Source organism: Herpailurus yagouaroundi, unplaced genomic scaffold, assembly GCF_014898765.1.
Source record: "Herpailurus yagouaroundi ecotype Mexico unplaced genomic scaffold, PumYag 141, whole genome shotgun sequence".
NCBI lineage: Eukaryota > Metazoa > Chordata > Mammalia > Carnivora > Felidae > Herpailurus > Herpailurus yagouaroundi.
Window position 1 is genome coordinate 46,178,248 of NW_024412396.1, and position 14,552 is coordinate 46,192,799.

Below are 14,552 nucleotides of genomic sequence, written 5' to 3' on the forward strand. Positions count from 1 at the left end.
ACTGCAAACCACAATCCATTATTGAGTCTTTCATTTTCTTTCATGTGTCTGCTTTTAGCAGTTGCATATTTATTTTTAGATGTATTTATCAAATGCTAATCCTAATTGTCCTTCTCTTTTAGGGAAAGCATGGGATTATGGCAATCAGAGAGTCCTCGTAATACAAGTTCCATTCATTTTTTTCTGAAAGACAGCTGTCTGTTAAAGTGAAGCAAAGGAACTATTGTGGATTATAATGTTTTGAAGATCTGGATTGTCAGAGGTTTGGAAATAAGGCATCATTTAACCTTTTAAATGAAAAAGATTAAGATCTCATGCAACTGCTATATTTTCTGGAAACCATTCTCCAAAAGGGAAGTGCACATTTAAAACTTAGATATGATGGTCCTTTGTACAGGGATTTGAGTCTGATTGCTTTTACATCATGACCAGCTTGAAACGGTCGCAGACGGAGAGGCCTGCTGCCCCCGAAAGGGCCTCGGTTGTCGCCACAGATGGCGCCCCCAAAGTCCACACTGACGACTTCTACATGCGACGCTTCAGGTCCCAGAATGGCAGTTTAGGGTCCTCGGTCATGGCTCCGGTAGGGCCCCCCCGAAGTGAAGGGTCTCATCATATAACCTCGACCCCCGGAGTCCCCAAGATGGGGGTTAGGGCTAGGATTGCGGATTGGCCCCCGAGAAAGGAAAACGTCAAAGAATCTAGCCGTTCAAGCCAGGAAATAGAAACCTCAAGTTGCCTTGAGAGCCTGTCCTCCAAAAGCAGTCCTGTGAGTCAGGGAAGTTCTGTTAGCCTCAATTCCAGTGACTCAGCCATGTTAAAAAGCATACAGAACACACTGAAAAACAAGACGAGGCCGGCGGAGAACATGGACTCCAGATTTCTCATGCCTGAAGCCTACCCCAGCTCCCCTAGGAAGGCTCTCCGCAGGATCCGTCAGCGGAGCAACAGCGATATCACCATAAGTGAACTTGACGTGGATAGCTTCGATGAATGTATCTCGCCCACATACAAGACTGGGCCATCACTGCACAGGGAATATGGTAGCACCTCTTCAATTGATAAGCAGGGAACGTCCGGGGAAAGCTTCTTTGACTTGCTAAAGGGCTACAAAGACGACAAGTCTGATCGAGGTCCAACTCCAACCAAGCTCAGTGACTTCCTCATCGCCAGTGGGGGCAAGGGCTCCGGTTTCTCCCTGGATGTCATAGACGGGCCCATCTCCCAGAGGGAGAACCTCCGGCTCTTTAAGGAAAGGGAAAAACCACTCAAGCGCCGCTCCAAGTCTGAAACTGGAGACTCGTCCATTTTTCGTAAGTTACGCAATGCCAAAGGTGAGGAACTTGGGAAATCGTCAGATCTTGAAGACAACCGGTCAGAAGACTCTGTCAGGCCCTGGACATGCCCGAAGTGCTTTGCCCACTACGATGTCCAGAGTATACTATTTGACTTGAATGAGGCCATTATGAACAGGCACAACGTTATTAAGAGGAGAAACACCACCACGGGGGCATCGGCCGCTGCCGTGGCATCCCTGGTCTCCGGACCTCTGTCCCACTCGGCCAGTTTTAGCTCCCCGATGGGCAGCACGGAGGACCTGAATTCCAAGGGGAGCCTCAGCATGGACCAGGGAGACGATAAGAGCAATGAACTTGTATTGAGCTGTCCGTATTTTCGGAATGAGATAGGTGGAGAAGGCGAAAGGAAAATCAGCCTGTCAAAATCAAATTCTGGTTCCTTTAGTGGGTGTGAAAGTGCCTCCTTTGAGTCTACGCTTAGTTCCCATTGCACAAATGCAGGAGTGGCGGTACTTGAAGTGCCCAAGGACAACCTTGTGTTGCATCTGGACAGGGTGAAGAGATACATCGTGGAGCATGTGGACCTGGGCGCGTACTATTACAGGAAATTCTTCTATCAGAAGGGTGAGTAGAGCTCCTTTGCCATGATGTATGAAGTAGTTAGATTTGCTACAAATCATACCTTTTTGCATTTCTGAGTTACTGCCTCTTTTCAGGCATAAAAGTGTATATTAAATATTAATGGTTTTTTTAATTTAGTGGATGCAATTATAGCCTTTGTAGAAAAGACTTGCTTTGTTACCTTGAGAGATAAATGTCATAAAGTTGAAAATATTTTAAATACAGTTTTGTTTTGTTTTTTTTAACTACGAAAACCATCTTAGTGCTGCCTTTTCTTAGCAGTCTTATGCTTAGTACAGAACCATTTCTTTTCTGCCTCAGTGTTCTCGTCAGGAAATGGGACTTACACATTCCTTTAACTTTGATAGGAATTTTAGTGAACATTGATTGTGTTATTTGGCAAAAGTCACAGAGCCAATAAGTTTCCCGCAGGATTCAAATCTAGGTCTTAACAGATTTGAGTAGAAAAGAGTCTGGAGAGATAAGGACCCTTAAAACATTGGTGACTTCCTTTGTAGTCTTTCTGGTGTTGGGGGGGGTACATATTGCATACATTGTTGGATTGTAAGGCCCTGTGATTCATGGAACAGTAAGTAGTTTCAATGAAGTCTTGGGAGCTGTCATTGTTTTTGAGCCACGTTATTGAAGAGTGAGTTTAAGTCCTACGAGTGCCCAAGCTGAGAAACCAGCTGCTCACCAAGGGAGGACCTACACCAGTGGTCCATTAGCTAGGTCAGTAATCTCGGCAGCCCTGGTGAGTGGCCTCCCTGTATGCAGAGTACCGGAGCAGCGCTCTGACTTTCCATTTCCTGCTTTGGGGTTTTTGAATCTTACTTAGAGTCATTCTTCCGAATGAAGTTCCGCTTCTAGTACTCGTCGTAATTGTGTTACATTGCTCACGTTAGAATCAAACTTCCCATGAGGTATTACATGATAGACCCTATTCAAGAGAGTTTATTGGCCAAAAGAGTCGTGTCTTGTTGCGAAGTATCCGTGTCTTCTAAGTATCTGTGTCATTGATATTTGACACTATGCTAATGAAGATCCCGTTTTCATTTTTAAGCAATCTGTGTTTTCTCAGAATAATTTTATGGAGTTCAGATTTTAGAAATCACTTCTTCATTCTATACTGTCCGTTAGGGTACAAGGTTTTTCAGTGTTGCCATCTTAGCATTTGGGGCTGGATAATTCTTTGAGGGGGCTGGCCATCCTGCGGGCATTGTAGGATGTAGGAGGGGTCAGCAGCAGCCCTGGTCTCTGTACCCTAAATGCCAGTAGGTACCCCTCCCCCAGTTGTGATGACCTAAAATGTCTCCAGGCATTGCCAACTATCTCTTGGGAGGTAAAATTGTATCTAGCTGTGAGCCCCTGCTTTATTGTACCTGGGGACATTTCCCACAGGTGTTTCTTAGTTGTCTGTTGGTGGAGGCCATCTTGCCAAAAATGGATGCATTGAGTCCAACATAAGAGAGAACATATCAGTTATAATTTTACTTATGTAGTAGTAGGCACTTTTTCTTATTAGGCAGTATAATAATAGTAATAAACGTTTTTGAGCACTTACTATGTACCAGAAACTTTTAGTACGCATTTGATGTGACCTGCGTTTTCTCATTTCAGTGTCTAAATGCCCACCGAGGTAGGTACTGTTAAGGATGGCATTTTCCAGATGAAAAAACTGGGGCTGAAGTGGTTAAGTGAACCTAAATGGTTCAGCTGATGTGAGCTAGTGATGTGGGAGCCAGGATTCCACTTACGGTGCATCTCACCAGCGTAATGTCCTTAACCATCGTGTTCTTCTCTCTACTATACTAGACTGTAGGGAAGGAGTATGTTTTTCCATTTAAATCTGGTAGAAATTTGTATGGGATAAAAATTTGGGCATCTGTATTCCAGAGGAATCCAGATCATAACACTTCATAAATTTAAAAGCCACTAATCCAAAGTCATTTCTGATTTGAAGCATGGAAAATACCCTCTTACCCAGCAAAATTGGGACTTGTTAATTGAAAATACCAGTTAAAAGTAGGGAACCTTTAAAATGTTATACATGCTTAGAATGTTTTATTTTCACTCCACTATAAAAATGTACTCGGCAAACTCTTGTGAGGCCAAGGGCTTTTCTTTGACAGTGATTCCACTATTTTGAATTTTACGTTGCCTTAAAAGTATCAACCACAAGGGCTACAACAGACCTTAGCAAAGCAATCCAATCTTGCAGAATCTTAGGTTTCATTTTTTTCCTCCTTTTTTATAGCTGTCTTGCCCACATCTAATCCAATAGCTTTCTTTTTAGTGACTTGCTGTTACTACGTCTTTCCAGAGCCTTCAGTTTAGTTTTTAATAGAAACAAGATTTATCTTTATTAGTACTCTTATTCCATCAGTTTCCATAATATTTAATTAAATTTCATCATTACAGTAACCAGTCGACTGGCATAAACAGGTTTGGGAGGGCACAGCCGACTCTTCGTCAGCATGAAGTCCAGCCGGTGGGAACAGAGTGTGCGTGGCCCTGGAGAGGGCCTGCCCGAGGCCTGGGGCATTCGTCATTGTGGTGCGGGCAGGGAACTCAGCAGGAGTTAATCCAGGAAGTCAGTCCAATGGGAGGCCGTTTTGGAGTGCCCGCTGTGTTTTCTTGGGCCACACAACTTAGAATTTTCAAATCGGGCAGGTCGTTTGTCACAGTACGGTGATATCTGACAAATTATGGCTCTCAGTAACCTCATTTGACGCTGCAGTTAAGCCCCGAAAGTGTAACTGTGTGTCAAAAAAGTTAGGTGATCGCTATACTTAGTCACCCTATAGATTATAGTTAGACAAATAATTCTCTTATAAGTTTTACTACACAGCTTGGTGCGGTGGGATCAGCGCAGTCATCGTTTTTTCCTAATTTCCTAATCGGAAACTGGAAGCGAGTTGTCTGGTTGAAGGAGTATATCTGCGTCAGATGTAGGTTATCTTCTAGCAGCGGAGTGTGGCGGTACTGACCTGGCTGTCACTCCAGCCTCTTCATCACCAGATATTTTCCGTTCTGCTGTTTAATGCATTCCTGACTTCACTGTGGCTAAGTCTTGGCGGGGGGGGCGGGGATTCACTTCAGTGAAGGATACTCGGCCGTTGACGTTCCATGTAAATTTTAATTCTATTTGGCTCATGGAACTGCAGTCACTTCTTCTGATGTCACACTGTTTTTAAAAATGTCATTATTTTGCAACTTTAGACTTGAGAGGATATTTGGCTCCACCAATATAAGCCATTTCCAGTGCTGGAAGGAGGCTGGACCGATGGAGGAAGGAAGCCCACCGTTTGCACTTACTCAAATAAGCACCGCGCCATCAAGGTGCTGCCCCCCCCCCCCCCGGGGGCGTGGCCCCCTCCTCTCTGCTGGTTTGCTAGTGCGTGTGGGACTCACCGAAGGTTAAATGACACTAATAGCATCGTTAACATTTATTGTGTTACTAATTGTGCTTTATGCGGACTCAGACTTGGTCATTTAATGCTCTTAGGACCCTGAGGTGAATGTGTCGTTGTGCTAAGTCCAAGTGACACAACCAGGCCTTCCTGGAGAAACACAAAGGAGGCAGTAGGATAGCATTAAAATTAGTCGGGTCACCTCCCTTCTGAGTCCGCGTAGGTATTTTGTGTTTAGTTTTTATGTAGCTACTATGATCAAAATACCAAGGGAGTTTGTAAGTGGAAGATACTGTTAAAGTAGTTACCCTCGTGGCTTGTTGAAGAGGAGACTTTTCCTAGCCATCACTCACTTCACTTTTCTGTGGTCATACGGGACTTTTCCAGTCTTGCACTGAGTGTCTAATTGCCACGAGGCCCGTCCTTCCTGAATCTCAGTCAGGGTGATGCATATATGGAAAAGAGTGGCCTACAGGCTGCCTTGGCAGTGGTGTTTCTCACTCCATTGGTCAACAGTGTTGATTGGCTTGTCTCTGTGCCAGGTGGGGTGTCCCTCTCAAAGTCCAGTGACTGGAGATGTGTGGTGGGGAAGGGCCTCTCCCTACTGCCCAGTGCCCAGGAGAAACTGCCATTGTCAGACCTGAAGCTCACCTAAGAATAGTTTCCCACTCCCGATGCTTGTGTACCTAATTATTCTTCTGATAACGTTAAGCCATCATATTTGATGGTTTTTATCGTTTCCTTTCCTTGCCCTCCACCTCCACCTTTCCTCACCCCACCACACACACACCTGTTTGCACACATGCACACACATGCATGAGCACACACACACAAATCAGTTCCAGCAGAATGCTGGGCCCCAGACCTATCAGTTGGTCGTTGGAGTTCAGTTGTTACTGTAATACCCAGTTTTCTTTATAAGAGAGTGAGAGGAAAATCATCAACCATTTGTTAGACCAGCATCAAGTAGCAGTTCTGGTGGATTATGGTGTGGATTATACGTATAGATCATCATGGACCACCATACAGCAAAGCTTATTAGAAAAATCTGTGCTTAGTTTGTTTTTTTAATCCTTCTATAAGTTGTGCAACATTAAACTTGACACAAGTTGGGATATCTTATAATTCAGATTTCTTTAAGGATAGTTATGCTGTTTAGTGTTTTGATGTGGACAGTTTTATTCTTCAGGGAAGTGATAAGCCCGAGTCAACAAGTCTGCTTTACTGAACCATGTTGTGCTCTGTGTTCTTGAACTTCACAGTCAATCTGGGCCAACATTAATGAGGAAAGATTTTATCCATGTATAATAATTCATTGTTTTAATATCCTTGTGTTTTGTCTTGACTGAGATCACGTAAACTCTTATATGATTGGTCTAAAGTTAGATCTCTAATTAGGTGACCCTTTCAGGGAGATTTGGGGCACTAAATTTTTTCTTGAGCTAACGCAGGAGAGTCATTTGCTGCCATCTTTTTATCTGCTCAGGACTTCCAGAAGCCAGGAGGCCATTAGGTATGAAGGTTTGTAGGTTTGCTCCTTTGAAAACAGTCCTCCTCGCCTTTCTTGGCTGTGATCTCCTGAGTTTTAACACAGATTCACAGATTCTGAACTCTGCTCCACAAGGCATTGAGGATTCCCTAGTACCTGAGTCATCTCCGCTCCGAGGAGTGTGGAAGTTGGTTAAGAGGGTACGTGCCCCAGATACTCCTCCCTGTGTTTTATTTTTAAATCAAGATAAACCATCAGAAGGCCACATTGCACGAACACTTGACCTTATTCAAGGTCATCTTTTTAAGAGCCAGTCGTATAAAAACAAAATTTGCTGTTGCAGTAAAACTGGCGATGAAGCATTGCCCGTTATGTCATTCTTTGGCCCCTTTGGAAAGTTCCATGTGAGAAATTTGTTTTAGGAATTTGATGCCAGGACCTGTTTTCTGGTAGCTACCAAATGCCTGCTTTCTGGGGATACGTATATTTTATTGGTTTGCTTATTTTGTTTCTTTGCTGTGTCCTCTGTTTTAACTTCAGCTCCCAAGACCAAATTTGATTCTCACATATACAGCCTTCATTACTAACACGTTTGTTTTGACTTGCATCTTTTATTTCTGTTTCAGTAGCATAATTTATGTATTTCCTTTATCATTAATGACCTCAAAAATTTCTGTTTGGAAAGGATAATTAGCATACATACATTTCTGTCCAAATGCAACCCCTGTCTTCCCGGCTTTCTCCTCTGTTCTGGCTTCCTTTCTCCCCCGCTGTCCCCGGCTTCCACCTGGATGACTGTCGAGTTGGCAGTGCAAAGCCCTGCATACAAATGTTGACTTTAGTTTTTCCTCCCTGAACAAGCCTCCCTCAGCACCTCCCTCTTGCTAGAAATGCCACTGGTATCGTCTGTCACTTGGATTTGAAGCATTGCAGTCTCTTTCTTGCCTCGTCTCCCTTAAGCTCCCTCTCCGATCAGCTGGCAAGGCCCCCTGAGTCCTCCTGGGACTCTGCTAACTTCCTGCTCTCTGTGTCCTGTTCCCAGGGCTACAGCTGTACACCCTCATTGCCTCTCGCCCAGGTTCCAGCAGAGGTGTCTCAGTCTCTCCATCTCTGTCTAGTCTGCCCTACTCAGAATCCAACCTCTTGCCTTTGCCAGATACAATCTAACCTGGCAACAGCGTAAATTTACATCGTATCGTAAATCTAATCCTGTAACGAATATACTGGGTAAGTCGAGTCCTCCAAGATGCAGATGTGACCCCCTGACAGGGAAAAAAAGAGCAGAATTGAACAAGGGGAGCCTCAGACCACAATGCAGATCTAGCGAAGTCATGGTCAATGCAGTGGAGTGAAGAATAAGCTTTAGAGGAGGTCCTGTGTTGGGCAATACTGGCCAGGCCCTCTTACCCCCAGCATGCCCAGTTTGTGGATGGGGGCTGCCCAGAAAGAGAGTGGCTGGGCTGGAAAACTGAAGATTCAAAGATGCTACAGCCAGAGCCTTTCAGCTATAATTGTATTTCTTGCGGCTCATTTGGTTGCAAGCCCTTTCCGGAAGGGAAAGTGCCGCTCATCTGTGGCTGCTATAAACACATGAGTGCCTACATGATGCTTGGCAAGGCTTTGGGCACTGGAGTGGTAAGCAAAACAGACCACCTTCATGGAACTTACATTCTGGTGAAGGAGACCGACAATGAATAAGTCACATAAAGGATACGCATGCTTATGGTAAAAATCAGTAATATAGAAGTGGAGAAAGTAATCCCTCTCCTAGTTCCAGTAATTTGGCTTGTAATCTTCTATGTTTTTTCTTACACACACACAAATTCATTATCCCGGTTAGTATTAATAGGAATGTTCTTCATATTTTTAAAGAAGTTGTAAAAATCAACAGGTACACATGGGGCACCTGGCTGGCTCAGTTGGTATAGTGTGTGACCCTTGATCTAGGGCTTGGGAGTAGAGCCTACTTGAAAAACAAGCACACATGTGTATCTTTATTCTTTGATTCAATAATGGTATTGATTATGCCTCTAGTGTGTGACAGCTACAGTGCCCGGCAGAGAACAAAAGCACATGTACCTGTCTTCATGGTGTTTACAGTCTGCCCTTGGTGACCTTGAGACAAACAAGAAACCATCAAGCATTATTTTTTTCCCCCCAATTTCAACAAATATTTTTTGAAAATCTACAATTTCTTTGTTCCACTTGCCTGGAGTCCATTTAGATGGATGGTGGAAACTCCGAATTTATCCGCCATGTCTTTCTTTTGTAATTTCAGTTTCTTTTTCATTTTGTTCTATATTTATCAATTTTATCTCCCAGAGAGGGGATTGGTATACACCTGTCTGCATTCTGTCATCTAGGCCTGCCATTTTATTTCAGCCAGTTGTATTTTTAATCCCCAGGATCCCACTAATTTTGCTTTTTTGCAGTTATTTTTCATAATTGCTCATCCTTACTTTTATATACCTCACCTCTCTCCATTGCCGTCCATTAGAAATTTCTTCTCCTGAGAAATGTTTGTTCTGTGTTTCTTATTTTTCTCTGTCGTGCTCTTCCTGGTTTTGCTTAGTCGTCTGGTGGTCAGAGTCCTGGGAGGACTGGTGTGGATGGCAGGCCTCCCCACAGTGCTGTGCGTCCCTTTCCCCAGCAGGCTTTCCTGAACGTGGACAGGGAGGACTGAGGGCTGGCACTGGAACGGCAGTGAGACCTCCTAATGTGCAAATGTCCCTGTAGCGTGAGAGGGCGGTGACCATGGTGCAGGACAGGAACCATGGGTGCCAGAGCTGGGCCAACTGTATAGTGCTCCGTTTCTGCATGGAGCTGCCTTTCCTTCTCCACCCTGGCGCAATGAGTGTCGTGTTCTCTTCCTCTCTCAACCGCCTGGCAGGCTCCTGCCTGTCATGGGTTTGTGATGCTTGAGTTGCCCCCTGCTCCCCACCACTGCCCCAAGTCACCCTGTGCCCTTGTTTCTACGATGCTCTGGTTCCTAACCAGCCTAAGCACTCCTTGAAGGCAAAGTCCCCAGATTAGGGAAGCTCAGTAAACGTTCCACAGTTGAACGGATGTTTGGTGCGGATGTGAAGTCTAAGATTTATTGAGTCGAGTGTATCCTGTATTTATAGCTTCAGGGAGAGGCTGTGAGGGCCCTCTGTGCGCATGACCTTGTGTTCTACTGCAGACGCCAGTTAATATGTTGCAGTTCCTTTTTTCGCTCTTTTCAGGAAATGAGACCACAAACAAGTCTGTGTGTGGGCATGGTGGTTTAGTGGAAATTAACCAGGACCACCAGGTGATCCCCACAGGCCCAACACACCGGTATGGAGACTGAACTTGACTAGTGTAAACTGTAGTAGACACAACTGATAGATGCCAAAATCAGTGGGTGACAGTTGGGGAGGAGAAGGATTGGCATAATCTCAAAGTGTATCCCAAAGATACTTGTAATGTACTGTCTGGCAGGTGCCATCTTAATGGAGTGAATCCAAGTCCATTATCATGAACCCCATGAAGTGGTGGTGTGCTGAGGTTACATCATTTCTGTGGTTCTCTTGCCCAAAGTACATAACTTCAGTCCAATCATGTGAAACCACCAGACAAACCCAGTTGATTGGTAAGTACTTTTCAAAGGTGTCAAGGTCATGAAAGACTGGTAAACACTGAGGAACTGCGACAGACTACAGGGGACTGTGGAGAAATAACTAAGTACAATATGGGATCCTGAATGGGATTTCGGGACAGAACAAAAAAAGGGCATAGTGGAAAAACTGGTGAAATTTGAATAAAATCTTTAGTTAATGGGATTGTACCAATGTTAATTTCCTGGTTCTGGGAATGATAATTGTACCGTGTGTGGCATTGGAGGAGGCTGGGTCATGGATATATGGAAACTCCCTGTACTGTTTTTGCAACTTCTCTAAGTGTAAAGTAACTAAGATGAAAGTAAAAAACAAAAAACCTCAGGTGAAGTCAATTACTGGAAGCTACCATAGGAACCATCCGCATGAAATCCAATGCTTACCCAACTTGCTGTGTCCAAGTGCAGCAAAACCACCACCATGCTTACAGATTTCCATATTCCAAAGAACTTCTATACTCTGCTGTCTCAAGGAAGGAAGGGATCTTTAGCTCTGTTATTTCAGGACAATTTGGTAACACAAAATAAAAGCCTGTCGCCTGTTTTCCAGTGCGTACCTCATTATAACTGTAGACACCCAGTGAGCCCTTCATCCTGAGCTCCAAAATCAGGTGCTCCAGAAATACTTGCTCTGTTGTATCAGTTCCTTTCCTCAGCTTTCTGATGGAGCCGCTCCTCTGTACATAGTGGCCATTCATCTGAACTTTAGGGTAGAGAGAGATCTCTAAGTGCATTGGAGTCAACTTAGAAGCATTTGATGGTAGAGAAGCATCAGCAGAAGCAACATCTGTTATCTGGTAGACAGCATGTGTGTGGGCTGTGACGTTTTTTTGAGACACACTGCGTTGTCTCTGACCTGCTGAGCAGTGGTGACTTCTCCCTTGACTGCATTTGTTGCTGTCTCTGAGGGACATTATTCCAGATCCTTCAAAAGCATTTTTATGTAGGAAGATGCCTTGCAACAATATCCCTGGTAAGGAGGGACAAAGGATGTTTTAAATATAAAAAAGTGTAGTTATACACAGGTGTTTCATTGTTAATTTCTCTCATTTGAATGCTATATTTTTTTCTGAGTTGGCATTTGAATTAGTGTTAACATGAAAAGTAAAGAATTATACTAGTATGCACCCTTTAACTTTAAAGTTTTTTTTAACACCCATTGGCCATTTGCAAACCAAATACATATTTTTATACTTAAATCTTCCCATCATAAAAGTTATATATATATTCGTCATAAAAAAATTAGTAACTATAGAAAATTAGAAAATTAATCTTACAGGATTGCTAGTGATTTTTGTCTCATCTTTTTTAATACATTCCTATTCATGTTTTCAGTAAGGTAGAATCATTAAATACAGTTTATATATTTCTTCATCGTTCTGTAATTGGCTGTGCCATCATTTATTTAAAGTTTTCCACCTATTGCAAATTTCAGTTTTCCAGTTTTTTAATTTTTTTTTTTTTTTATTGAGAGAGAGAGAGGGCATGAGTGAGGGAGAAGGTCAGAAGGAGAAAGAGAGAGAGAGAGAGAATCTAAAGCAGCCTCCACACCCAGCACAAAGCCCCACATGGGGCTCCAGCTCACAAACCATGAGATCATGACCTGAGCCCAAATCAAGAAGAGTCACTTAACCGAGCAGCCCAGGTGCCCCTAGTTTTTCATTATACATATTGTTGACATCAGATGTTCCTAAGTGCCTCTCCCGCCCACCCCCACCCCCCACCATTGACCTATTTGGCAGTTTGGCAAAACCTATGGATTCTTGGAATAATGTTTGTTTTACTCAAATTAGAATAATGTTTTTAGGGGCAGCTCAGCGGGTTAAATGTGTGACTTTGGTTCAGGTCATGATCTCATGGCTCGTGAGTTTGAGTCCTGTGTCCGGCCTTGTGCTGACAGCTCAGAGCCTGGAGCCTGCTTGGGATTCTGTTTCTCCCTCGCTCTCTGCCCCTCCCCCCCCCTCTCTCTCTCTCTCTCTCTCTCTCTCTCTCTCTCTCTATTTCTCTCTCTCAAATATAAATAAACATTAAAAACATTTTTTTAAAGAATGTTTTTAAATACCTAAGATAAAAATACAAAGTGTTTAAATACAAAGTGTTTATTTAAAATTTAAATGTTAAAAATGGTAAAATATAATAGTGTTTAAAATTTTGTAACATAGCAATAAATGTGTTTCTTATGCATTATTAAGAAGATCTAGTATCGGGTCTGATAATTTTCAAAGTAGTGATGAGCATAACTGATATTTTGATATGCCTGCAACAACTATAATGTGATATGAAAATATCAGGGTTTTTTTTTGATGTCAAAGTCACATGTACAGCTAATATTACTGTAGTATGTTGCCTGCATTTATAATGGACAGAAATGCTACATTTCATTTAACAGCTGGTGAAAATAAAAATTTTTTTTTTTTTCATTTAAGTTCATGGGCCCCTGATTTCTATCTATAGATAAGATTAGAAACCTCTGGCCAAATATAAATGATCTTGTTATGTAACTTCCCCCACATACCCAGTTGTTTCCATAAGGTAGACATCTGTAAATCAAATGCTGTGGCTTTGCAGGGACCTTGGTTTTTATTGCCGAATTGCTCTTAAGAAAGCTGAGCTCAGAGGGGCACCTGGGTGGCTCAGTCGGTTAAGCGTACGACTTCAGCTCAGACATGATCTCACAGTTCATGAGTTCAAGCCCTGCGTCGGACTCTGTGCTGACAGCTCAGAGCCTGGAGCCTGCTTCACATTCTGTGTCTCCCTCTCTCTCTGCCTCTCCCCCGCTCATACTCTGCCTCTGCCCCTCTCTCTCTCTCTCTCTCTCTCTCTCTCTCTCTCTCAAAAATAAATAGAACATTTTAAAAATTTTAAAAGAGGGGCGCCTGGGTGGCTCAGTCGGTTGAGCATCCGACTTTGGCTCAGGTCACGATCTCGTGGTCCGTGAGTTCGAGCCCCGCGTTGGGCTCTGGGCTGATGGCTCAGAGCCTGGAGCCTGCTTCCGATTCTGTGTCTCCCTCTCTCTCTGCCCCTCCCCCGTTCATGCTCTGTCTCTCTCTGTCTCAAAAATAAAGAAAACGTTAAAAAATTTTAAAAGAAAGCTTAGATCAGAAAGGTCTGACTAGTATGTTTAAGCTTGTATAGTTGAACATTTTCTTGCCTACTTGGAATATTTATAGCATATATTTTTTAATATTTATTACAGGCCCAAAACATTTTAATTTCATCACTAATGAGATTGAATTTTCAAAAATATAATTACTGGCTGTTTTTCAGAGATAGTGACCAATAACCCCCCCCCCCCCGTGTGGGTGGTTGGTCTTTATTTTCCTCTTGTTTCAAATAGAGTTTTCTTTGAGCTTTTTTCCCCTGTAATCATTTTGCTGCAGTTTATTCATGTCAACATAACTTTGTATTAAAGTCTCCCTTTTATTGGCAAGTTAGGGGGCTAGTATGGGCTGCTTAGTGTCACATGCTCTTTTGAGCGCATTTGTGCTTAATTTTGGCAAGTTTGTCAAGTAGACCACCCTACTTTTTAAGAGCTACCTGTGAAAAAAAGAATTGGAACTTCAGAGCACTGTGTACTTTGTCAATGTGCACAATTACTCTTATGCAACAATAATTACAAGCTTAGTGGAGTGCTTCGGGACAGAATTCTGGCATGTGGCCAGTCCTGTGTAAATGTCCATGTCCATTACTATGACCTGCTTTTGATTATGATGCAAAGTCCTGGGCTATTTAGTTCTCATGGACCCTCCGCCCTTTATAATTAGGATGAGCCCTTTGGGGACCAGAGACTGAGAATCTCTGAGTGGTGCGCTTCTCGGAAAGAGCCATTCTTCAAAAAGTTGGCCTCTTGTTACCGCTACTTTGCCAAACCTATGTCTCTCATTTTGTTTTATTTTATTATTTTTTTTTTAACGTTTATTTTATTTTTGAGACAGAGAGAGACAGAGCATGAACGGGGGAGGGTCAGAGAGAGAGGGAGACACAGAATCTGAAGCAGGCTCCAGGCTCTGAGCTGTCAGCACAGAGCCCGATGCGGGGCTCAAACCCACGGACCGCGAGATCATGACCTGAGCTGAAGTCGGCCGCTCAACTGA

General features: G+C 43.3%; 1 protein-coding gene across 9 annotated transcripts in view; it reads left to right on the forward strand.

Annotated features, from left to right (window-relative positions):
* SIPA1L1 (signal induced proliferation associated 1 like 1) overlaps positions 1-14,552 on the forward strand; it is a 365,218-nt gene that overhangs the window by 233,637 nt on the left and 117,029 nt on the right. For all 9 annotated transcript variants that reach the window (XM_040477574.1, XM_040477573.1, XM_040477570.1 and 6 more), the window contains one exon: positions 123-1,922. In XM_040477574.1, coding sequence (XP_040333508.1) covers positions 425-1,922 — 1,498 coding nt within the window. In that variant the 5' untranslated portion in view covers positions 123-424. The remainder of the gene's footprint in view (positions 1-122; positions 1,923-14,552) is intronic.